General features: G+C 38.9%; 7 protein-coding genes across 7 annotated transcripts; 5 read left to right on the top strand and 2 right to left on the bottom strand.

Annotated features, from left to right (window-relative positions):
* Positions 1 to 302: 302 nt before the first annotated feature.
* Positions 303 to 1608, top strand: MELLADRAFT_114936 (uncharacterized protein; the record flags this gene model as incomplete). The annotated part of the gene is made up of 2 exons (XM_007403865.1): positions 303 to 898; positions 992 to 1608. 2 exons carry the CDS (start codon positions 367 to 369, stop codon positions 1339 to 1341), a joined length of 882 nt encoding a protein of 293 aa, XP_007403927.1.
* Positions 1609 to 1803: 195 nt separating this feature from the next.
* Positions 1804 to 2906, bottom strand: MELLADRAFT_101377 (uncharacterized protein; the record flags this gene model as incomplete). Its single annotated transcript, XM_007403697.1, has 5 exons — positions 1804 to 2010; positions 2118 to 2370; positions 2437 to 2524; positions 2630 to 2757; positions 2848 to 2906. The coding sequence occupies 5 exons, from the start codon at positions 2904 to 2906 to the stop codon at positions 1804 to 1806; spliced, it is 735 nt and encodes a 244-aa protein (XP_007403759.1).
* Positions 2907 to 3836: 930 nt separating this feature from the next.
* MELLADRAFT_58708 (uncharacterized protein) lies at positions 3837 to 4649 on the top strand (the record flags this gene model as incomplete). The annotated part of the gene is made up of 1 exon (XM_007403866.1): positions 3837 to 4649. The coding sequence occupies one exon, from the start codon at positions 3837 to 3839 to the stop codon at positions 4647 to 4649; it is 813 nt and encodes a 270-aa protein (XP_007403928.1).
* A 167-nt stretch (positions 4650 to 4816) lies between these two features.
* Positions 4817 to 6200, top strand: MELLADRAFT_87111 (uncharacterized protein; the record flags this gene model as incomplete). Its single annotated transcript, XM_007403867.1, has 4 exons — positions 4817 to 5039; positions 5105 to 5535; positions 5593 to 5864; positions 5939 to 6200. 4 exons carry the CDS (start codon positions 4817 to 4819, stop codon positions 6198 to 6200), a joined length of 1188 nt encoding a protein of 395 aa, XP_007403929.1.
* Positions 6201 to 7464: 1264 nt separating this feature from the next.
* MELLADRAFT_101375 (uncharacterized protein) lies at positions 7465 to 9901 on the top strand (the record flags this gene model as incomplete). Its single annotated transcript, XM_007403868.1, has 5 exons — positions 7465 to 7951; positions 8121 to 8225; positions 8330 to 8762; positions 9283 to 9684; positions 9805 to 9901. The coding sequence occupies 5 exons, from the start codon at positions 7465 to 7467 to the stop codon at positions 9899 to 9901; spliced, it is 1524 nt and encodes a 507-aa protein (XP_007403930.1).
* A 10175-nt stretch (positions 9902 to 20076) lies between these two features.
* Positions 20077 to 22685, top strand: MELLADRAFT_87109 (uncharacterized protein; the record flags this gene model as incomplete). Its single annotated transcript, XM_007403869.1, has 6 exons — positions 20077 to 20462; positions 20532 to 20716; positions 20816 to 21511; positions 21652 to 22023; positions 22072 to 22402; positions 22469 to 22685. The coding sequence occupies 6 exons, from the start codon at positions 20077 to 20079 to the stop codon at positions 22683 to 22685; spliced, it is 2187 nt and encodes a 728-aa protein (XP_007403931.1).
* A 1958-nt stretch (positions 22686 to 24643) lies between these two features.
* Positions 24644 to 25506, bottom strand: MELLADRAFT_123801 (uncharacterized protein; the record flags this gene model as incomplete). The annotated part of the gene is made up of 5 exons (XM_007403696.1): positions 24644 to 24672; positions 24744 to 24809; positions 24924 to 25034; positions 25163 to 25228; positions 25359 to 25506. 5 exons carry the CDS (start codon positions 25504 to 25506, stop codon positions 24644 to 24646), a joined length of 420 nt encoding a protein of 139 aa, XP_007403758.1.
* Positions 25507 to 25815: the final 309 nt, after the last annotated feature.

Raw genomic sequence — 25815 nt, 5'->3', positions numbered from 1 at the left:
CGTAACATTCACTCTTTAGTTGTTGTATGATTCTGATTCACCATGTTTGGACGCTGAAAGAAACAAAGTAGATGTTTTGTATAAGAGATATAGAAACAATGAGGTACGCAGTGAAGATTACTTGATCCGATACTTGATTTGGCCATAATAAGTCGGGCTTTTGAAGTCAATGATCCGGGACGAATCGGATATGTAAAGATGAGGAATTTAAAATCTGATCATCGTCATTCTCCGGCTACATAAATAGCACCACATCATTCCTCATCCGAATCCGAACCTAAACCTCAACCTACTTCCAATCACTTCTCAACTGATTATACAAACCTACTATCAATCCATCAATCCATCAATCCATCAAATCAAAAAATGTCATCCAATGCACTCTTACAAGAAGCTGTCCTTCGAGCTGCTCATCAACATGATTCCAACCCGAATCTCGATTTACCAAGTTCACCCAATAAATCATACTTGAACCATAACCATACCAAAGAATCATCTAATTCATCATCAGATACAGAAGATTTAACCATCACCACAGTCCATACACCTGTTCATCCAAGATCACCTCAACCCGGTTGTACTCCCATCAGTAGTCGACCTACTTCACCTACCTTTACAAACCAATCTTCAAACCTATCACCAAGTTCTAGTCCACAAAAAAACAAATCCAAGAATCGAGTTGGACTTAAAGCCAAAAGAGCTGCAGCTGCTAAACTTAAAGCTAATTCTTTTGATCCACTCTTGAGATTGCCTCAACAAATCAGTATTAGAATCTTTGAATTGATCGGTTTAGGTTCAGATGGGACAGGCGGTTCTCATGGTGATATCTTTTCAGGTGTAAGAGATTTAATGAAGTGTGGATTAGTTTGTCAGAAATGGAAAGAAAGTTCAACTATAAGTTGAGTGATTTTTTTCTCTTCAACTATCAAAGATCCTTTTCAAAAATCTTCATCGTACTGATTTTACTTCTCTGTCTTCTTCATAATATTAGATTTCATTTGGTTTAAACTTTATAGTTCGATTGGTTATTCTTTACCAGAAGAAGCTTTTGCCACAGCTACCTGGACCCGTAAAGATTCCAAGATAGATTGGTCATCAAGATATCGACTTAAACATGCAGTCATCGATGATCAACCGGTGCAACCAATCAAACCTCCAAAAGAAGGGATGACAGCTAATCAATTGAAACATAAAGAATGGGACGAAGGACCCGATGGAAAGTTTGCTAATAAGTTGGAAGCTAGAGCTTATTATAAAGAGTTAGGTGGTAGGAAATCTAAAAATAAGAATGTTAGAACTTACTCAGATCGAACTGGTTGGGATACTCTTGAGCAAGATTAAATTAGATTCATGTTATGTATCGTCATCTTCTTCAATTCAACAACTGATCGATTCACATCTGTACCTTTCAACAATTAGTCATGTTTCTTACCTACACTATAATATATATATATATATAATCATTAAAGCACCATTAACTTATTCATTAAAGGTTCATAAATTTCTCGTTTTTCTTCAGCTATGTCTTTCTGATCTACAACTCGATGCAATCATGTGTTGTATATCTACTAGATTGTCAAGATATTCATTTGCATCCATTCATCACGTAGTTTTTCTTGTGAAGTTTTATTGCGTAATGTACGTTGATTCTATAAGCTGTGTATGTTCCAAGACCGTGTTTTTTTGTGTGTGAACGAAAGAAAGTTTTGAGCCACATGGATTTAGATAGGATGTAATGAGTGCGTGGTTAGTACCACCATAGAGTTCCAGTTTGATAGACTTTTGAGTTGAGTAATGATCAGTCTAAGGCCATGGAAGGATCCAAAATTGAACCAAATTACTACCTTGGTCATCTGAAGTGATCTTTTTGGTTGTAGTCCATGAAATGTTATATTGATGAATTGGATCCTTTGAAAGTGTCAAGTTAAGATGAGATGATGAATTGAATTTGAATCTTAGTTCGACTTCTTGAAAATAATCATTGATCTTGAATTCATTAAACCCAAGTTTCTGAAATCAAATCAAAAAGAAACCAAGCAAAAGTTAACCAACACAAGACTTTCAGATATGGTTTTCATGATCAGAATGAGAAGAAACATAAAACTTGAATGACTAACTTTGAAAAGATTTATACTTGATTGATTGTTTAAAGCAATCTTGACGAGATAAAAATCAATTTGAGGTAAGATACTCAAATGAGAATAATGCATAAAGATCTTCATGACTTCTATACCTAAACCGATTCTTCTATGAGCTTTAGAAGCGATCATGATTTCTAATTCACCTATCGATTTCTCTTCTTCTTCATTCTCATTCTCATTCTCATCAAGAGAAGGAGATGTGTTAGATAGAAACAAATTCACATCACCACTATCTTCCAAGAAACCATTCATGATCAGATTCAATACCAATTTTGCTTGAGTTGATTTGACTCACATCATTCGATGATCACCTAAATGTGAAGACCTAAAAGATTGATTCAAGTTTCCATTTTCCAGTTGAAGAGGTAAAGACGTATCTCTTTCTAAAATGATAAAAGTTAATTCTATCCTATGTATCAATCAAAACACTCAATCCAAATCAGTTATCTTGAACGCTCTTTTCCAGAAATCCAATCCAAAAACTTAACTATCTGAATCATTTGACCAACTTTGACACATTTGATATTCTTCTTCTAGACTTAAACTTTCACTAGCCGTTAGTGTTTGTAATTCTAAATCTTTCATCCATTGGTTATACTGTTTTACATGCTCTTGCCTTTCCATTCAAAGTTATCTTCGATCAGTTCAGTTGACTCCTTTTGATCTTTCTTTCATTGATGAGTAAAGGTGAATGTTAAGTACTCACCGATAAGGTACTAACACTACCCTTGGTCCTACTAAGGCAGTATGTTCATTGAGCTTCATCTTTTGAGATGAGATCTTTGCTTGATTTCCTTTTGGTTTCTTGCTTGAAGGTTTAAGCTGAGAGACTGATCAACTCCGACACGAGTTCTTATGGCCCTGAAGAAGTTGGTCTCATGACCCCGGTTATTGAAACCTTGACCCGAGACAATTTGTTCAACTTTAAAAATCTATTGCACCGATTTTCATGGAACCAGTCCCATGCTTCAATTCCAAAATGAGAGGATGTCTAAATTCCCTGGAAGAGCAAGTATGACTTGATGACTTGCATCTTGATCAAATCGGTCATTCAACCGATCCGCCAACAAACAAATCTTCACGATCACCTCTCGAGATTTTCACTTGGATCTTTCTCGAAAATGGTGATATCATTTGGATGATTCGGGGAGACAACAAGATAAATATATATGAATTGTCTCGTATACCTTCTGAAATAAATCTGACTCGATTCAAGATCCTTACAATTCACCCAAACTGTAAATTCTTGAAATGCAATCCGAATCTATGGAATACGTGTAGACTCATACCGACATATAAACATGACATGGATTCCACATGTAATTTTTCCATGTCATGTTTGGTCGAAATTCATCTCCAAGCCAAAAACCGTCCGACATGACTCATACCGACACACATCGACATGGATTTTTGATTCAAAAAAACCGTGTCGTAACATGAGTCATTGCGGACGGTCTGACGACCGAAAAGTGTCATGCCGACAAAAAACATGACACCATATCACATCTAATAGATTTACCCGTTCACCACCGGTACATAGGTTTCAATATATGGCCTTTGTCTTTATATCCACTCTTTTTGCGCTTCTATCAGATTGTATCACTAGACTTTGGCACAAAACAACATAAACTATCTATTATCATAGTTCATATTACCAATATTACCACAACCCCTTTGTAAACATATTCCTTGAAGATGTCTAGTGTCTGCAAAAAATGCAACATCAACTTAGTCGAACAACAATACACACAATTTAAAATGTGTGAAGACTGCCTCAAGAAGCTTAGTGATGATGTACCAGCTGTTGCTAACAAGAACAGTCAACTCTCAAGTGCTTCTGGAAATCATGCATTTAATAATCACATATCAGTAGCAGACAAGAAGAAGGAATCACAGGCACTTCGAAACCGCTTTGCTGCAGTGAAATCACAGGAACGTCAAGGCCTCTCACGTCTGAATCAATCAGCCTCATCTTTGTCTTCTTCTTCGAACCAACCAACCATATCAGCCACTCAATCATCATACACTTTCACTGCTAAGCTCGCAATGTATCACCATGGCCGTATCAGCCAAACGTTCTTTCCTCATCATGCAGCAAACATCAAACTTTTAATCACTGAAGAGGAAACTGATCATCTTCTCTGGATCAAAGCTTGCCGTGGAATTTTTGAGCAGTTTTCTAGTGAAATACGAGAAATAAGGAACAACATTCCAGCATATCCACTCTTCTTCCAATCTGATTATTTCTATATCACATCAACTACTCGTCCTCCTGTTAAGATTACAACTCAAATGATCAAGGAACATCTCAGCAACACACGTAATGGACTTGAGCTTATCTTTGAGGGTGATAAATATGACAAAGATTATCCTTCGACCCAAGAAAAACTGAAGAAGAAAAAAGTATCAAGCAAAAAACAACCCACAAAAAAAAACACGAACCTTCAACTTCTGAAGAAGAACTCGATAGTGTTTCTAGCTCAGAGTCTTGTGTCAAAAAGCGAGTGAAGAAAACTAAACAAAGCCAACCAGCTACTTGTTCAACCAAGATTTCGGATGATTCTGCCCCAGAAACTCTAGAACTACGTAGCAATATTCTTCCGACACTAAACCAAAACAAGAATCAATCGTCCGTCTCAACATCATGTCTGAATCAAGATTCTGAGGTCGATCTCATGGGACCGCCAACTTTCTTGCCTTCCAGTGCCAAATCAAGTACATTCACATTGAACAATTCAACACACCTTGTTCCAACTCTTAGACATGACATACCTATCTTGCAAACCAATTACAACCACGAAACAAGATTCTCCACTCAGAAAGGTTTAAACTCGCTTCTTAGAGTCAACAATCATTCTCATGACCAAATGCTCACATCGATGAATGAGGAATCAATTGGTGAGAACTCTGAGCTTTTATATCTTTCTCTGTCTTCAAAATGCTGATTCCCACCTTGTATTTAGGTGCTTTAACCACATTCAATGATGTTGGTATCACACAATTTGGCACACCTTTTCCAGTTACACCTTGTTCTACACCTTCTACACCAATCAAGCTTATTCGTGGAAAAAATCTGGTGTTCCAAGTTGATCCATGTACTAAGCAGCCAGGTTGGAAACCCGTCAATTTTGAATATCATGTCTTTACTGAGCAGGAGATTGGTAGAGGCTCTTGTCGAATATGTTATAATGCATTAGGTGAAATCAAGGGAAATGTTTGCAAGATGGTCGCGAAGCAGCTCATAACAACCAACACTGTTGGGAAGAAACTTCTCCACTCATACACCCAAACCCAGCAGCTTTATATGGCTGTATCGAAGTATTTAAAGCAATTTCAGGCAAAATGCGCTTCTTTGAAAGATAAACCACTCATAGATTGTATAGCTAATTTACAGGTACACTTGATCAAATGGCTTATATGTGTCATACTACTGACTTATATATTGTTTTAGGTCGTCAACTCATTTGTGGTATATAGCGGAAAGTATGATGATCTTGATCCAAAGAATATATGGTTTTTTGAAGACTCACTAGTTGATCAAGGTAAATTCCGAAAATACACTTCAAATGTACATTTCAAAACCCAACAAGTTGGAGATCCAATTCACCTATGCATTGCAGCCTTCACCCACTATGTTTACGAGATTACAAGTCATCAACGATTGGTTGCTGATTTACAAGGGTCTGGTTTTTATTTGACGGACCCATTGATCCTTGATTCAAGGTGTTTTTTTTTCCTTCTGTTACCCACATTGTCATTGGCATCATCTCACAAATGGTTATGTTACATTCCTTTAGGAACGCTTGGGTTGCTGAAACAAATACGGCAGAGAAGGGTTTTGCCAACTTTGAGAACCAACATCGGTGTTATACACTCTGTGGTATATTAGATCTCCCCTTTCTTCCGGGTCAATCATCTTCCCAAGATCATCAAGAGAATCATGATATTGATTATATTGCTGAACACGTTAAAAATGGTGGTCGGCCTGATTTGAGTGAAAGTATGGCATCTTTGAATGTTCTTCTTGAAGAAAGAGATCGGGATGCATCACCACTATAGAATATCAATTTAGATCATTTATTGACTGTTTTTCTATAACTCATGATTTCAAATTTTCCTTTTTGAGTATCTCCATCGTGCTCACGACCTGAACAAAGCTATGTTGCCTCTCATTGTTGTTTCTTTTTGTTCTGTGACTCAAAAAAACACAGAAATGTAGTGTTCAACTTAAGTTGTTCTAAACAGCATTTAGTCACAATGTATTTCATTTTGAAAATTTGAAATTCAAAATGAAACTTTTAAACACAGCTCTGGTCTAAAGTCCCTTCTGAATTGCCAACTCTCCCCACCTATCAACTCAAACATTCCATCTTTCACTTTTGTTTCTTTGGGTAAGTATTTCAACTCCTCCTATCTTTCAAGTACCCACAATATTTAACTTCTTTTGTCTTCAATCAATTCTACCTAAAACGATTAGGACAACTGAAACCGAACCAAAGGAACCATTACGATTCAAGTTTCCCCAAATCACGATTTGATTTGGTTCATCATTGATAGGCCTTTACATGAGGCACAAAATGTGAAGTCAGTCCATGAAGGCGTGCACTAGATAGATGACAGATAGGAGTGAGAGTGAAAAGTAGCGTGTCATCCTTAATCCAGAAAGAGGAATATCATATTCCTTCTCGAGAGAGACGGGATTACGAAAGCCATATAATTAGATTAAATACGTCATAATATTGGAAATAAAAGAAAGGCGGAAGACATGATGATATATAGAGCATCAAAGAGAGGGAAGGACTTTCCTCCCTTTCTTTCCTTTTTCCTAGACCGTATCTTTTTCATCTCAATCATCTTTCCATTCACTGCACTGCATTAACTATCAATTATCCGTAATTCAACTTACTATAAGAATTTAAATTCAATATCAATTCATCCCTAGATTGATAATAAGTTTACTACAATCCTATAGGTTGTTACAAAATCTTTTTTGTTTTGTTTTAGATTACAAAGTCCTTTTCAGAAGTCCCATTCCCGTCTTTAGCGAGACCAGATTCATTGGTTTTTTAGTTACGAACTCTTCATAGTTACTTCCTGTTGCAATCTTTTAGTCGTTACTTCCTGTTTGTAGTTATTGATAGCAGTCACCCAGCAGATTAGCCTCTCTACGTTCATAAATTCATCCTCACTTAATCCGCGTCATTTCTCGATCCATCACATATCTCTAATTTTTTTAATTCATCTTAAAGAGAACACAAGTCGTCTAACAAATTGTTACGTCACACCCACCCTTAATAACATCGGTTTAATCTTTGGGTTCCAAATGGCAAACAATCAAACAACTAGCCGAATAACCCGTAGTGCTAGAGGAGAGGCTATCAAAGAGGGAACGGTCATCATCGCCCCCCCTTCATCAACCACGACCGTTCCACCCGCTGCTCCGGCGGATGATCTGGAAGGTACTGATGATCCCAACAATGATCAGTTGGATGGTGAAACGATTGAAGAGGAACGACGTGACGCGATAGCCAGGTCCATGGATAGCTACACAGGGGAGGATGAAGTGGAAGGTGATGAGGTAGAAGATCAAGAGTCTCAAGAAGAAGATTCGGAGGATGACACGTACAATGCAGAACACGACTATGGGAGTCCAGACTCTTCATCTTCGGGGGACTCTTCGGATTCATCCGATTCCGAGTCCAGCGCGAGGGCGGAAGATTCTTCTGAGGAAGATTCATTGTCATCTGATTCTTCGAATGATTCGAGCGACTCAGATGATTCAGAATTGACAGTCAAGGAGAAAAAGAAGCGTAAGAAATCCTTTTGTCTTGTCATATCATCCTCTAGCTCCCATCGTTTGAGCGCCCCTCTTTAGGGATGAGACTTTCTAGTCTACAGGCTACTCACGTAGCCCTGTTCAACATCTCCCACTGGTTGAGATTGGCTTCTAACAAAGCCGATGTGTTTGTACGAACATAGGTTCCAACATGTCAATCAAAGCGATCGATAAAGTGATTGCGAAAGCTCTTAAAGCGAAGGAAAAAGCTAAGGCCCTTTTAGCAAAAGAGAAAGCCCCTTCTAGAGGTAAGCAGACTCACCATCTGTATCATCAGGTCGTCTCATCCATGAGATACCGATGTCCAATTCCAATTGAATGGCTAAAAAACATTAACTTTCATCATACCTAGATAGGAAAGCGGTGACTAAACACGGGAAACAAGTGTCGTCTTCAAAAACCAAGTCTTCAGCTAGCAGGAAGAGCATCAAGAAAGAAAACGGCATTCGTTTTCAAGAAGGAGCACCTTGCAAATCTTCCCTTCCTACTCTCCAACCTTATTGGGGAGAGGCCATGAAGAACTTGTCAGATAACGTTCCCCTTACCGTTCTGAACCCAACGTTTGTACAGAAAGACAAAGTCAAAAGTAGAAAGAACCAACCCGCCACGTCTTCGTCTAAGAATACTCGTAACCGAGGTCTTACTCCCCCATCCGAATACGCGATGACTTTCGGTGAATGGGTGGACGGTATAACCTTGTTGAGAAAGTACCTGAAGAAGGTATATCACTTCTCGATCTTATCCGATCAGTTAAGAGGTCACGTGAAGCATGTCAAAGACATCAAGTAAGATCTGGTTTATTCAAGAATTTGGATATTCCGCTTAGAACTGACAGATTGAATCACAGACACTGCCAGCATTAAAGAGGTTCCCAGATGGGAATATGGGTCCTAGTGATCACATTCCCATCCTGCTACTGTTACACAGTTCCATGAATATTTCCTGAGTAGCCATTGTGATATATGTAGTCAATATTTTGAGATGTGTGGCTCAATCTGAACAAAGTTACAGCATGTATTACACATGAACTTCTTATCTAGATGAGCAGAAAACTGAGCGGACCTGTATGTAGCTGATAGCTAAGGATTTACTCAGATGTTTGCACATATGTAGTGTATGCTTTATGGCTCAGATGTGCAGTGCAAGATGATTTGATGCACCATTCTTCTCTCAATGATATTCCCAGCCTAGGTCATGTTCCGACCAGGGAACATATTTAATGCTGGCAGTGAGAGACGCTACCGAATGCTGGATGGTAGCTCTCCGGTACGATATCTTGTTTAGGGAACAACTGTTTGGTCACAGGGGTAAGGGCGTCCCGGTCCCGGATGCTAGTATCTATGTAGAAAGCATTGAGAGGGCGGCGAAAGAGAAGGCAACTCGACATGGTGAACTCAGCTCAGGGAATGAGAATCCATACGCTAAAGGAGCTCGATTCGAGCATCGTGATCCTATCACGGGGGTTTGGGAAGAGTCGACAACTACCCTGTCCAAGAAGAGGAAACGCTCTTTAACCCGACCGAACTTGTCCTCAAATCATAGAAGAGCAACTCGCTTACCTAGAGCTCCTCGTCTCCCAGACATCATCGAGATGCTCCCACCCTTACGAAGGGATCAAGCATCAGAAGTCCGTCAACCTAGTAATAGAGGAACAGTGCGTAGAGGTAGAGGTGGAGCGTCTAATGGTAGAGGAAGAACTCGCCAACAGTGAGTGTCCTTTGGTTGTTGGCACCTATGATGCGGTCTTCTTTCCCTCTCCTTTATGAAAGGGCCGTAGTGAGGTCGTTTTTTCTTGAAATTGTGTCGCTTTTTGGTTGTTGCAAAAAGCGCCCTCACCCCCTGTAGCACATGGTCTTATCTACCACCTTACTGTCCTTACCGCTCATCCAGTAACATGTCAGAGTCCTGTGAAAGTGTTGTATGAATGTTTGATGAAGGTTGGCTGTTTTGCGTTGGCATTCAACCCCTAGCTCAAATAATACGTATCGCTAGTTTTGATGTGATTTCCCCTGTCCGATGTTCCTCAGGAATATATAACTATGGTTTTTGATCAGCGTAATAACATTGTGTGTTCTCCCCTAAAAACTACCTCTTTGCCTTGGTTAGTCTAAACCAGAGATCAGCATCAAGACCTAGCCCGAATGAGGAAACGACATCTGCACCACAGGAGCCTACAGGTTTAACAGAAGTCCACATTCCAATAAGGGACTCTTCGCCAGGGGACCAGTTCGACTCTCTGCCAACTCGCTGGCCGGAAAAACCTTACTGCGCTATGAACATAAGGATGTGGGAAGAAGAGTTAAAGAGATACGACTTACTACCGCAGTTTAGTTTTGTTCTTGAGGGCTTTAGGAACGGGTTTGATCAGGGTATACCAGATCATCGTATTGGTAGTCTTCCTTTTTACTGCCCACCTAACCACCAATCCTTGAAGGAAGTCAGAGACAAGATCATGGAGAACATTCGTAAAGAAGTGCTGGCGGGGAGGATGTATGGCCCTTTCACAACAGCCAAACTACAATCACGGTTTCCTTTCTTTTGGTCGATCCCGATGGGAGCCGTCATAAACGGCGATGGGTCCTTTAGGCCCATCAATGACCTATCTTTTCCAAAGAACAATCCAGACATTCCCAGTGTCAACTCTTTTGTTAATAAAGACGACTTCAAAACAACATGGGATAATTTCTCGACGGTCTCCGAATTTGTAGCAGAAACAGAAGTTCCCATAAAAGCCGGTTTGTTCGACTGGGAGAAAGCGTACCGGCAAATCGGAACTCTCCCAAGCCAGTGGCCATTCTTACTGTTAACGTGCTTCTTAGGTTTTCAGTACATAGACACATGCATTTCATTTGGAGGCGTCGGAGGCTGTGGAAGCTTCGGTGGTCCAGCCGATGGGTGGAAGGAATTAGTTAAGAAACATTTTCGACTGAAAGAGGCTTTTAGATGGGTAGATGACAATCTTCTGATCAAAGAAGAGGCAAGCTCGCTAAACATGGAAGAAGTTGTGGCCTATAGTGCAAGACTGGGAGTAAAGACAAATGAAACCAAATTTTCCCATTTTGCCAATGAACAAAAGTACATTGGCTTTCTCTGGAATTTCAAGGAAAAAACAGTATGCCTCCCGCTACCGAAACTACAGCTACGAATCGACCAGCTCAGTGAATTTTTACGGCAGACACACTACTCTTATAAGGAGGTGGAGAAGATGAATGGTCGTCTCAGTCATGTTTCATACATCTTACCGCAACTGAGGTGTTATTTGTCTAGTAGCTTCCGGTGGGTGGCAGAGTGGCACGATAAGTACGCGAAGAGGATGATGGCGTCCGTGACGAGGGGGGACCTTAATGTGTGGATGGACACTCTTCAAAGCTTTCCAAATAGACACCTCTTAAAGAAGAGAGAAGTGACAAACGTCGGTTGGGTCGGTGACGCTTCGACGTCCTTTGGCATTGGAGTGATAATTGGGAAGGATTGGTCACAGTTTAGATTACTACCAGGTTGGGAAACACCTCTGGACCAACCCAAAAGAGGGATCGCATGGCTCGAAACGGTAGCGGTCCGTCTTGGACTACTGACATTGGCGAAACTAAGGACAATGGAAGGAAGCCGCTTTCTGGTCTTAACCGACAACACCACGACGGAAGGGGTGCTACGGAACAAACGGTCCCGTGATTTCTGGGTGAACCAAGAATGGAAACAAATTAGCTCTCTTTTATACTCTTACGACTGCCAGGTTGAACAACGAAGGGTAACTTCCCTAGATAATGCAGCGGACGAGCTGTCCCGGGGCATGTCCTCTTCCAAAGATTGGTTTAGGCAGATCCATTTAGAAATTCCAGAAGACCTCACTCTTTGGCTGAGAAACGCGACAGAAGAGGATCAGTTGGTGAGATAGAAGCGCTGACTGGAGCAGAACCAAACCCAGAGCTGGTTATAGTAACGTCGATCCTTTCGGGTGCCTTCGTATCAAATTTGTAGCTAGCATACTTGTGGCCTTGTGATGTTAAAAATGAAACAATGTGATAATGTTAATCCCCCCAATCCCATTGAAGCGATCCTTGAGAACCAAGGTCGGTTGCTTACGTAATAACGATAAATCCTGATAGCCCGGGGTCGATATTACGAGAGTGAGGCTGATTGATTCAGGAGACTTTCCCAAGGACCAAAAAAGATCCGTCAGGATTGCTGAGTCAGGAGGTTATAAATCCAGAGGATCCACGAGATGCGTTTTGGTTTAGAAAAATTGAACCCATCCCCCTGTTTATCTTCAAAAAGTTACCAATTCTGCTTCAGCGTGAAGGTTTAATCCAGACAGCCGTCTTTTAACTAGCAGTGGTAGGAAAAAGTAAGAGCATCAGCAAACATAGTACCTTCGCTATAACACGTCTGAATCGTTTTAAAAAAATTTTGTTTTTAGAAGATAACGGGATTCCAAGAATGAAGGACTTAACAACCTTTCTTCGAGTAAAAGATGACACTCCTCAACGACTCACGAGCACTCAGCGACACATGATAAAGGGCGGATGGAAGAGGAGTACCCTAGAATCTTATGCATCTGGTGTTAAAAAATTTAAAGTCTTTACAACGCAGTTCGGCCTACAACCATTCCCAGCAGCTCGGTCTACGATCAAATCTTTCATTGTATGGGCGGGACACAACCATAACGAAAAAGCTACGAACAAGCCAATAAGAGTGGTGACGATACACAAATATTTGTCTGCAGTCCGGACTTGGCACGATTTTCATGGACAGCGGTGCCCGACTATTAATGAGACACGAATGAAGAGTATTCTACGTTCGTCAACAAGGTTGGAAATGGAGGCGAAGCTACTGGGAGGCGACAGAAGACCTGTATCACCAAAAGCTTTAGCACAACTACTCGACTACATCCAGGAGAATGAGGTGGATCCGGTAGGGATTACCGCGTTGGTCCTCACAGCGTATTGGGGTTTGGCTCGAATAGGAGAACTTGTTTATAAAACAACGTCTTACAATAAAAGGGACATCCAAGCCGTTCTAAAGTCTGATTTGCAGTTTATATTGGTAGGAGGACAGCGGATGGCGAAGATTACGCTTCGTGATGCAAAGACATCCAAAAAGGGCGAGCTGCAGTATCTATTGCTTAGAGAAACAGGCGGCCGCCTTTGCCCATTCAAAGCTTTAGGACAGCTAGTGCGAAGGATGGAAAGGGTAAAAGACCCAAGACTTTTTATGACTTGGAGAGACGGTTGGACAACGGCGATAACGAGACCAATCTTCATTAAGGTGTTAGAGTCAGCTTGGGGAAAATCGAGCAACATGACGGGCCACTCCTTCAGGATAGGTGGCGCAACACTCCTGACAAGAGCAGGGATTAAAAAGGAAGAGATAAAACACCTGGGCCGTTGGAAGTCGGAATGCTGTTCACTGTACCAGCGAGAGTGGTCAGGGATAGAATGGCGGTGCGCGCAATATGTACTAGACAAGGAGCGATGCAAAATCCCTACTTACGTGTCATGAAATGTATCTAGGCCTCTTAGTTTCTGAGTACATTAGAAATGAACCTTTAAGGAGAGTCTGGCTGATTGAGAAAACGTGTGGCTAGCGACGGTGTGGGGAAGAGCCGGAGAGGCTCAGGACCGACACTAACCTGAGTGAAAGGAGACCCCGGCTCCCCACGCTCTAGTCTTTCAAAGGGGTAACTCCTTCAGGTTCTAGATAGGTTAAGAAAAACCTCTCGTAGAAGCCTGGAAAGGAAGTGACCTCTTGAAAACTGGCATCCCCAAAAATTCACAAGAATTTTCGGGGAGGCCTCTAGCCCACATAGTTTCTAGTCTTGTTCAGTAAAAAGACTGAAGAAGGCAAGACTCAATTCTTATGAAAGACAATTGAGTAGCGGAATAATGGATAGGCCTTTACATGAGGCACGAAATGTGAAGTCAGTCCATGAAGGCGTGCACTAGATAGATGACAGATAGGAGTGAGAGTGAAAAGTAGCGTGTCATCCTTAATCCAGAAAGAGGAATATCATATTCCTTCTCAAGAGAGACGGGATTACGAAAGCCATATAATTAGATTAAATACGTCATAATATTGGAAATAAAAGAAAGGCGGAAGACATGATGATATATAGAGCATCAAAGAGAGGGAAGGACTTTCCTCCCTTTCTTTCCTTTTTCCTAGACCGTATCTTTTTCATCTCAATCATCTTTCCATTCACTGCACTGCATTAACTATCAATTATCCGTAATTCAACTTACTATAAGAATTTAAATTCGATATCAATTCATCCCTAGATTGTTAATAAGTTTACTACAATCCTATAGGTTGTTACGAAATCTTTTTTGTCCGACCCACCCTCCCTAAAACAATTAGGGAAACCAACTTAGTGTGTTTTCCAGGGGAGACCCCGGCTCCCCACGCTCTAGTCTTTCAAAGGGGTAACTCCTTCAGGTTCTAGATAGGTTAAGAAAAACCTCTCGTAGAAGCCTGGAAAGGAAGTGACCTCTTGAAAACTGGCATCCCCAAAAATTCACAAGAATTTTCGGGGAGGCCTCTAGCCCACATAGTTTCTTGTCTTGTTCAGTAAAAAGACTGAAGAAGGCAAGACTCAATTCTTATGAAAGACAATTGAGTAGCGGAATAATGGAACTGTTCTCTTCTTCATGTATAGATAATGTCATTGATTGGTTCATCAACTTCACATTGACTATTTTTGTTTTTGGATCAATAGTTCTCTTAGTGATTAGATATCAAAACGTTATCTCAACCTAAATCAACCAGATTCAATCGTTTCCTTTTGATTCAACGATAACAAATCGATTCCTTTCGATTTAACGATAACAACTCGTTTCCTTTCGATTTAACGATAACGAATTGTTCCCATCTGATTGAACGAAAACAGTTTGTTTCGATCCGAAATCCATCGTTTTAATCCAGAATTGATAGTTTTGATCCAAAATTGACCGTTTCCCTTTTGAAATCAATCTTTTTGATTAGAAATTGATCTTTTCCATCCAAAATCAATTGTTTTCAATTTCTTTCATTTGGATCATGATGATTACGTGAGATCCAACTTGATACCTTCTTCCATGATGGTCAGATACCAGTACACGCAGAAGTCTCACAGGTCAATTTGATAGAGGATGGAATCAGATCTTGCATGTTCATTCTTCACTATGTGAATGCGGAACTACTTGATCTCCATTCCTCTATCAAATTGGTTTTGGATCATGATGATCTACGGTCACTGCTGAGGTTCAACTGTACTTGTCCTCCCCAAGAAGACTGGGTTGGCTTCACGCACCAGACTCTTGTGGGTAGGGTTTGACGCAGACCTTATGCAAGCCTAATCATCATTATCCAAGTGTGGGATGGACGCTGAAAGTGGGTTGCTATCTGACTGTAAGGGATCTTTAGCTGATGACCTTTTAATTTTGTCTTTTATTAGTGATAAGAAGAAATATAGATCTCCATCACAGAAACGTGGTCGAAAAAAGCTTAAAGCTGATCAAGTAGAAATTCGAATAGCAATCAAGAAAACCAAGATCATTGCTCATTGGCTTCATCATCCAAATACCCCAACCCCTTCTTCTGATCAGACGTTGAACATGAATCGAGCTGAGAAACAAGCTCACATTTGTGCTGAATTTAAACAGAAGATCCGTGATTGATTTGGTCTTCCTAGAGATGCTACATTCATCTTTCGAACTGAGCATGGAAAACAAAAACATTTATCACTTACGTTTGGTACTGTAGTCTTATTGAATAAATATGGAACGAAGCTCCTTGCTGTGGTCCGATTCAACAAACGTGAATATACTGGAAAACGGTTGAACACAGGAAAATTGAAGCGCGAACTTGTACCTGAATGTGCAAAACTCTTTGAAAACTTCAACAACTCAATCATGACTTCATATCAACACGGAACTACCCGATATCGCTGTGTGACAAATGGTGCAGCTGAAGCTCTGAAGCACATGAAATCTGGTCAGATGTTTGTGATGGGGTTTCGTGGTGGATATAGGAAGAAAAAATATGGTGGTGTGTATTTATTATTATTATTGTTTTAACTTTTCTATGATTTGGAGGAGAGTTTGATTTTATTCTTTTGGCTACTAGGTCCTTACGCTCTCAATCCGACTACTGCACGCCTTGTGGCTCGAATGGAAAATGACTTACGTCGTCAGATGTACCTTCCATATATCAATCACTTCTTAGCGGAACGATTTGCATCTCTATCCCTTGGTGCCTTTCAATCCAACTGTGAACGAGCTGCACAATGTCATCCACCATCCTGGGCATCAAAGTCTTTTTTCAAATCACCCAATGGACGTGTCTTTGGTTCCAATTTTGTTATCACACGTGATGAGTTTGCTAACAAGGTGCATGTTGATAACGATCACTCCGGCTATACCTTTGGATTATTTAGTCTGATTCATCGGGATACAGGTAGGTTGTATTGAAGTGGTAGAACCTCAAAGCATGGCTATACTAAAGGAGCCCGATTTGTATTTCCTGACTACAATTTTGACATTAATTTTGATGGATGTGATGGAGTTGTTGAAATGGTTTGGGCATCAGACATCAAACACTACAGTACTCACTCGAAGACTTTTACTCATGATCATCAACCTATCAAGCCAGAGGATGCAAAGATAACCCGATTCGGATCATCTTGTCAAATTGCTAAAAGTATAGTTCAACGTCTTAACCAGCTTACTGACATGCAAGACAACAGGAGCGATGAAGAGTGGGAAATTTACCAAGAAACATTAGTTGAAAATTATGCAGACGAGTTGATTCGTAAATGTGATATGATAAAATGTCAGAAGCAGAAGGATGAGATGGAAGCTTTCAAAGCAAAATTGAAATCCTTGTAATTTCACTTTTTTTTTCTATTTTTATAAACAGTTTGTCTCCTTTTATCACATTATGAATCAGTGTTTATTTTTTTTTCCGTAAACAAAAAAACATATTTGTCTCTTTTAATCAAGAACTAAAAAAACCATCCAAGAAAAGATGCATATAAAACATGAGTTTTCAAATAGAATTATAAAACATTCATCACAAAGTACCAAAAGAGTTTAGATCTTTTCCTTCAAAGAGAGTGCCATACCAGTTGTGATCTAACAAAGTGTTACGCATAAAGCAAAATGCAACCCATATATTAGAGTACTTGAGGTTCTTGTGTGAGAGATTCAAGGTGGGCATGATGAGATCTGCAACCAATGAAAACCAGTCAGGTGTGTAAGTAAACAAACTATGTATCTCAGGATAATCTTCTAAGATTTGACTATCTATGTCTTCAGGGGGGACATGAATCAACCCATCATCCCCATCAAACAACTCAACAGGATTTTTGTAGCAAAAGTCAGCACTGTGACCACTGGGAAGGGCGGAGTGAGGATCCTTTCTACGTTTGCTCTGGTTGTATTGTTCGGTAAATAGATCCAACTGCTTCTGAATGAAGGAATCCACAAATAAAGGAACAAAAGCCTTCAAAACAAGTAACAGTCAGCTTTCATTCTAAAAGGAGTAGGAGTATCACTTACCAATCAAGTTGAATGTCAGGGTCAAAGAAATCAGCTTCGAGTGAATTAAAAAGTCTTTGAACAACACCACGATTATGTCGTTGCATTAATTGACTCTAAAAGCACTCTATTTTCTGGTTCCGAACTGATTTTGTAAACTTGTGTCTTTTCAATGCTCGTTCCTCTGGAACTCCGCCGTGAATACAAACAAACACAGAGTGACTGGCTGCCATCTTCCCAGTCTCAGTGCCTCGATCAGTGTAAAGATACTGTGGTGCACCACCATACTTTTTAACACATTGAAGATAGTATATATCAATATGACGGGGGTCACTATTGGTGACATGTACAAAGAGACCCAGAATGCGGCGAGACCAAGCATTGATGAATCCATATATCCTAATGCCCCACTTCTGGAGCTTGTCATGACCGTCTGCCAACCATATATGATTTGGACCTGGACACCTAAAAGTACGGTGAACTAGGACTCTTCTTTGCCGACGTAATACTCCTTCTGGATCAATTTGCCTCAACATTTCTGCAAGACGGTCTCTGTTTGTTTGTAAAAAGGTAAGTATGCATCTTGTCAGATAGATTACAAGGTGAAGAGCAGACCTATGAATGTGGACATTGTGTTCCTTGAGTAAAATGTTCTTGATGGAACAAATGCCAGCTTCTCCTCCATTTTCTGACTGGATATCGGTAACAAGCTGGCCTACCTCTTCTTCTGTGTACTTTCCTTTGTCGATATCATCAACCTTACGAGTTAGGTTCATGTCTTTGCAATTACGAGCTAAGGTTGATCAGCTAATTTTGATATGATCCTCATTCTTCAAGCATATGAGCATCTCTTCGATTGATTTGCCTTCATGGAAGTGTTTGCTGATGGCATTACGTCTTTGAAGCTGTTTCTTGCGAAGGGGAGGCTGAGTTTTGTTGTGATTCAAATGTTTACGATGTCGATTGATTGTTCTCTTGGTCAGCCTTATTCCTTCTTTTGCAAGTTCATCTTGTATTTCTCGTATGGTGAGTCTGTTGTTGAAACCATTTTCCAGTACCAAGTTGATAATAGCTTTGTTGTTTTGTTTTGGCATTATTTGTGGAGAAGCAAGATTAAGGAAGAAGAGTGTGGGTGGAATAATGAATCAAGAGGTGTTGACTGTCAAGCTAGAAGGGTGTTGGTGATTGAGTGTTTAATTCTTTTTTTGGACTCTAAATTGAAATATTACAAAAAAAAACATCTGGAGTCATGTTGTGTTGGTATGAGACTTCCCGGACGGCATGATGTACGAGATGACTCATGTTACGACACGGTTTTTTTGAATCAAAAATCCATGTCGATGTGTGTCGGTATGAGTCATGTCGGACGGTTTTTGGCTTGGAGATGAATTTCGACCAAACATGACATGAAAAAATTACATGTGGAATCCAAGTCATGTTTATATGTCGGTATGAGTCTACATGTATTCCATACAAATCAAACCTCAGGTCTTGCCATGCTCAAATGAAAAGATGAATGTTCTATAAAGATCTCCTTTGCAAAGATTCCAGGCACAAACTAGTCTCACCAAGGCTACTAGCATTAGTGTCAACCAAATCCACTCTCACTTTTCGGCCTCCTTGACCGTTAAGCAAAGATGGCTTCAGTCCATGGCTCAATTTCTTCAATTCTTTTTCTTCGTCTTTCTTCCTTGATCCACATTTTCAGTGTGGTGGTTAAATTACTCAATGTTTCTTTTCAAGTAATATCTATTTATCTAAATAGCATATCATCAACCTAATCATCAATCATACAGTAAAGCCTTTTGATATTAAGATAAACTTTTTTCAGGACCACTAAAAAGATTTTTTTTCCTATCAAAGAACTTCTCTCTCGACCGCCATCTTCTATTTATCTTTTTAAAGGGGTACCTGTTTACCCTTTCTAATCCCCTTCTTTTTTCCCTTTTTCCTTTCTTTCCTACTTTTTTACTTTTATCATTTCTTCAAGCTTATCGTTGATATCCACTCTACAATCAATTTATTTTCAAAAATCCCTCTCCTTCACCCCTACATCCTTACTATCCTAAAGACACTTTCTCTTTATCAAGGAGAGACCGCGGCAAGAAAGTGCGTATTTATTTCTTTATCAGGTATCTTTATATCCACACCAATCTTTTATCCTATGAACATTTTGTGACCAGTCAAATGACTACAATTTTGTGATTTGTACCTGCAGAGCTCATCTGATTATTTATAGGATCCTTTCTCCTTTAAACCCAACCCACACACTCTCGGACAATACTTATCAATCAAATACATGAAGACCCAACACAATCGGTCCACTTAATGAATAATTTATTCACCTAATCATCATTATCATCAAAAAACACACACTTTAATCTTGATTCTGTTATAACACACATTCTTTCTGAATCTTACCTAATTCAATTCAGGTTTATCTCTTCTTTTTCGAAAGAATTAATAAATAATCTCTTTTTATATCTTTCTTTCATTCGCCTTTCTTGGTTGATAGATATACATTTAAAAAACTCATCTTTCTTTCATAGAAATAATTTACTTGAATACACATAATCATCTTCTTGTGATGTCTCAATTATCTGATTTGTCTAAGATGAAAAAGTTCAAACATAGTCTTACAACAACTCATTCTTCATTTAAAGGACTTCATACCAAATGTCAAATCCCTCAAGCAAATATCAATAACTTTGTTTCTAACCTTCGACGTGTGACACCTGATCCCACCGACTCAGATTCAAACAATACCTCAACAGATAACAATACTACTGGAGCGAATAATTCAACTGACGATGTTCCTACTACGCCCACCGCCAAACATCTAGCCAAGAATCTTACTTCAGTTACCAATACCACAAAGGCTGCAAAAGCTCCTCATAATATTAGTGCAGTGACTTTGACATTGCCCAGTAAGTCTTGTCAAACTGCAAGCACGAATGCTAAACGTCCCACAACGTGAGTAGTCCACCTGTTTTTGTTTTGAATCAGAATCCTTTAATCTAATCAAATGGTTTATCTTCAAAGCTCTCCAATCTCATCTATCACAACTCCTGAAGCACAAGCTCCAGCTTTGAATGTTGATCCAGATGCTGGTCAAGAAGCATCTCGTACAATGTCACCCACAACTCTTTATGCAATCAGTGGTGGAGCTACAATCTGTGTTGCAGTTTTATTTTTTGGGATTTGGAAATGTTGTAATAGAAAAAGAAGTAAGTGAATTTTCATCAATTTAAATCCCCAAAAAAGCTTTTTCCGAAAAACCCTTTCTTAACTTTTTTCTTTTCTTCTTTCTTTCTTTCTTTCTTTAGCCTGTGAAGGAAAACATAAATTGATTTGGGGAGTAGATGAATATCGAACTTCATTTTATGATTCCAAATCCGAAAAACCTAAACTGAATGATACCAAATTATTAAATAAGATTAATGGAAATCAAATTGGAGATGAATTGATTCAAGAAAAATCTTCTTTATCTAAATCAATTGGTCGTACTAATCAAAATCGAAATTCGAAAAATCGTGAATCTAAATTATGGGGTAGTGCTGAAGATTTAGGTGATACAACTTATCATATTCCATTACCTTATAATACATCCATCAATAAACAAAGAAATGAAACCAAATCACTTTATGAAGATTTAGATTTCGGTCCAGCCGTGATGTTAAGCCAATCTGAACTATCTTCAATCCCTTCAATCCCTGAAAACGTTCATCATTCAAAAGATTCTCAATTGGGTCTTGATTCTGATTACAATAATAGTAGTGTCAATGGTTTAGTTTATAATGGTTGGGAAAGAGCTCATCAAGTCTCATCTGATGAAATTTCTAATGAAGTCTTACCAAACCATCTATCGATTAAGAAAACCGAATTAATCAAATCTAAATCCACTTCTGATCGTCGTCATAAACCTAGACCAATGAAACCTAACTTTCCTACTTCTTCTTCTATGAATTGGTTAAGTGAAATCGGTGATCGGGAATCCGATCATCAAAAGGAGATGGAAAGACGTAAGAAAGATACAATCATGGGTTTGACTGATGCTTATGGAAATGCAAATGGATGGGGCAAGGTTGAACATAAGTGGTTTTGTCTTGTATATCATCTTTTGAGTGCACACTTTGGCTTACAGTTCTGAAATCTTTTGCAGTTGATCCTATGCCAGCAGACTCACATGTACTTTGTGATTTCTCATCGGACTTCCCTAGCATGCCTTCTGCAATTCCTTACCATCCCACCATCCAGCTAGCTATCCCTACGCCTGCTATGCTTCCAGGATCAAATTCGATTTCTAGGAGCCTTTTGCCTCATCCTAATGGTCTTCTTCCTGGTCATTATGCCTCAAACTCGAACCGACCATTGATGAGTCCATTAGAAGCTTCTAAGGAATTAGAAGATATGCTTCATTGTCTTGATAAAGCTTTATCACCACAACCTTCTCCAGCTGAAAGTGCACGTCATTTACAAGACCGATTTTCAAATTCAGGTTCAACGATTTATAACCCGGTGACACCATTCTATGGTCAATCACCTAATTTCAATCCTACCGTAGAAGAAAGAGATTGACAAGTGATTCAATCTATTCCATCATCAGATACACCTAGAATCATAGGAGACGCATCAGCCACCCTTACAAACCCTCCGACTTGTGGGGTAAGTTATTATTCCGAAATGTGTGATATCTCGAATTATACTGGACAAATTGGTCAACCTGAAGGAGTTCAACCAGGTCAATTTGCTAGATACTCTCAACTTTATCCTAACCTTCAAGATCTAAATTCAATTCAAAATCAAGAAAGCCAAACTGAAATCTTAAATGTTTTACCTATCATTAATCCTATATCTAAATTTGATTTACCTGAGTTACAATCTATTCAAACTTCACCTGAATCCAACCCATTGTATCCTTCATTCCAAACTGCTTCTTTACCATTACCTGAGATCATGGTTTGATCTGACCCTCTGAGTCAATCTCAACATATTAATCATCCTATTGAAGATGCTTATTGTGGAATCAGTACTTATGATCAACAACCACAACAACCAGTAGTAGTAGCAGCCAAAGAAGGTCTTTCTTCTCATCACGATGGGTTTATTCCACTTGGTCAAATGAATTTCAAAAGACAAGATCAACCCGATTATAGAAGTCCAACTTTTAGTGTCTATGGGATGTATAACAAATAATCCAACATCAAACAATCTTAAGTATTTGTTTTGTTTTTGTTATGTTTTTTGTTTTTTGATTTGTTTAGATTTGTTTTTTCTTTAGATTTTCTTCTTCTTTAGATTTTTAATCTCATCATAAGAATAAATCGTGTCATTAAATGAGATTTTCATGGTTCAAAAGAATCTTTTTTTTTAAATGTAGTTTTGATTTTGATCTCTTGATTTTGATTTGTTTCAATACGAATAAAGAACTCTCAAAGGAAAAAGATCTTCTTTTTTCTCTTTATTACACCTTGTAATATCATTTTCTTTGTTAATGTCTTTTCTTCTTTTTTTTTCGATCCAATTTATAAGTCATTCATTCATTTCATTAACTTATTATCTTTTTCTTCTGGACACTACTCTTTTTCTTCTAGTATATTTTATCTTTCAATCTTAATATTTTTATTTTTTTAGTTTTTTATTTTAGTACATATGAAATGTTTAATTTCCATTTTTAATTTTGAAAACTTGAACAATTTTTGATGGTAGAAATTTAAATTATAAATCATCGATTTCAAATTTGACCGATCAAGCCAATGAGCCAAAGAAGACCTTATTTTGACATGGATCAGATAAACCCGATTATCTGTGATCATGTTCTCGGCTTCGTCCGACTCCAGATAAGCACATCCTGATAAAAGCTTACAGTCAAACCGGAAAAGCTTGACCAATTTTGCCCGCAAAACTCGAGCAAATTGGCGGGGAATTGGTGGCAAGCTTTTCCGGTTTGACTGTACCAAATCAGGAAATCAAACGTGAGTCTATACACAAGAGTGCCCTGCTTACACAAACGAAATGGTCTAAAGCGTCTAATTAGCAACAAGACGTCGATCATCTAAACATCATATCTAACCTCATCCGATCAGATTTCAGGGTACAAATCTGAAAAGCAAGCCGATCATATCCTACATGACAGATTAGAGGGGTAAAAAGAAAAAGGATAGGCGAACCAGCTCGAAAGCCGGTTCGTCCGTTCAAGAGATTGTGCATCGGCTTACATCATGGACATAAACCCGCCAGATTGTCTGAGTGAAGCGAATGGGTCGCTGTGCCATGCGCAGACTCACTGACGACAGTCAGGTATCCTTGATCACCCAAGACTGCAAACGCAAGGTAAGTATGAAGAATTACCACACCTTAGAGTATATAAACTGGATTTGTAGGGTTTCGTGTTCAAATCCCGTTTGAAGGAGTCACTCTTCAATCGCTGTTTAGTATATGTTCCAACAGCAGGACATTCATCATCTCCAAAGCTATTCCTAGGCTAGGTTACAAGACATCTGGTCGGTACCAGATCATAATTTTATTGGTTATTGAATAATAGATCTTTTAGTAACTCTGGATTCGGAGCTATTGAGCATCAGCGCCGTCAACCTGTTCATCGCAGTATGATTGAAATACCTTCAAGTTATTGAAAAAGGTGATAGAAGCAATTGAAATAGATCAATTATGCTCGATCAAGAAATGACACGTGCCTTATCTGACTCACCACAAATCCTGCCGGTCCAATCCGAACTTGTTCTACGTCACACCATCGCCAGACTTTTGAACTTTTGCATCCCAATGTACCGAAATATGATTTCTTAGATATCCAACAAAAAGATCTTGAAGAAGTTTGTTTTACTTATTCAAAGATCACAAGACCTAGGTAGCTTATAATAATCCAAGACTCATCCAAAGTTACTAAAGAAATTGCAATCTCTAGAATTTTGACGTCAACTATGTACAACTGTTTGATAGCACTGAGCGGAAAACCAATACGATATATTAGAGTTTTAGCAAGCTAGATTAACAACTTATGATTCCATCAAAACATAAATGGTTCATCTTGATCTATCACTGCATAAGATCTTAACCCAAAAAAACACAACTCTTTCACAAATCACAGTATTCTTAAAATCCTAGAAGGTCTTCAAGCACCGTTCTTTATGTTATTACTTCGTCGGCTGGCAATCAGTACAAACTAAAAGTAAACACACCAATCAGTTAATCAAACGTTTAATTAATAACCAAAGCAAAAAGATAAAAACTGACCAAAGTGAGGTGAATTAGCAGGATTATAAGGGCAAGCATAAGATTTCTGACCAAGAGTATAACAAACTAAAAAAAGAAAAACCAAAATAAATTTCGTAGAATCAAAAAAAAAAAAGTTAATTTTGTGTGGTGCATGATGAAGCCAGATGATAGAATTTTTTTTGAAGATACTTTACTCACTCATATTATTCTTTGATGGATTATAATCATATTCAGAACACGATTGAACACTTGTAGTTTTATCTGTAGATCCAATGTATAAACACTTAGACATTTGAACAGTAGTGATATCTAAGAAGAAAAACACACACAAATAAATTAGCCTTTGAGATCAAATTTTACTAAAGGTTTACAATCTAATCTCAAATATATCAAAAGTAATGAAAAACCAGTTTATGGATTTGGATATGGATGCTTACCGGCAGTAATACAACTTTCCCAATTACATGTAAACTTTTTCGTATTAGGATATCCTACCTTACAAACTTTCATTTGTCAAAGATCACGAAAGAAGTCAACAAGTCCATCATTTCGTTCGACGTTAGACAACTGGTTCAAATCATTTTGGTAGTAGAGCTTTAAAGCCAATGAAAATATTCAAAAGAAATCACATACCTGCACTTACGGGTCCTTGAGTCACAGGGGCTTTGATGATCGCAAATCCTTCGTTACAAGCAAAAGATGGTATAGCCATCGATCCCTTTAAATGATGAATTGAAAGTCCAAGCAGTAAAATGAAGATCCTTGAGAATATCTGTAACATCTTGAGTTCAACAACAGAGGTGGATGAACGTCAATTGAAGTGATTTTCACTTTTAATAATTTGAAATAAGTAAGATTTCGTTCAAGAGGAACAAAAACAGATCAAGAAGAAAGCGTGTGTAGGTCAATCTGTAGTTCAGCTTGTCTTTTGTTCTTTTGGAATGTTGATTTCTCCTGATGGAAGCGGCGTCAGGACTCACGCTCACACCCTGCGCCTTTTTCATGTCTCAAGGCGTGGCCAGGGGCCGGCCTACCAGAGTCATGGGTCTTACCATGGCGCTTGTTTCCGGCATGTGGTAATGCGGAAGGC

The sequence above is a fragment of the Melampsora larici-populina genome (assembly GCF_000204055.1).
Source record: "Melampsora larici-populina 98AG31 unplaced genomic scaffold MELLAscaffold_1, whole genome shotgun sequence".
NCBI lineage: Eukaryota > Fungi > Basidiomycota > Pucciniomycetes > Pucciniales > Melampsoraceae > Melampsora > Melampsora laricis-populina.
The sequence above is the reverse complement of the archived record's forward strand: the minus strand, read 5'-3'. Positions and strand labels throughout refer to the sequence as shown.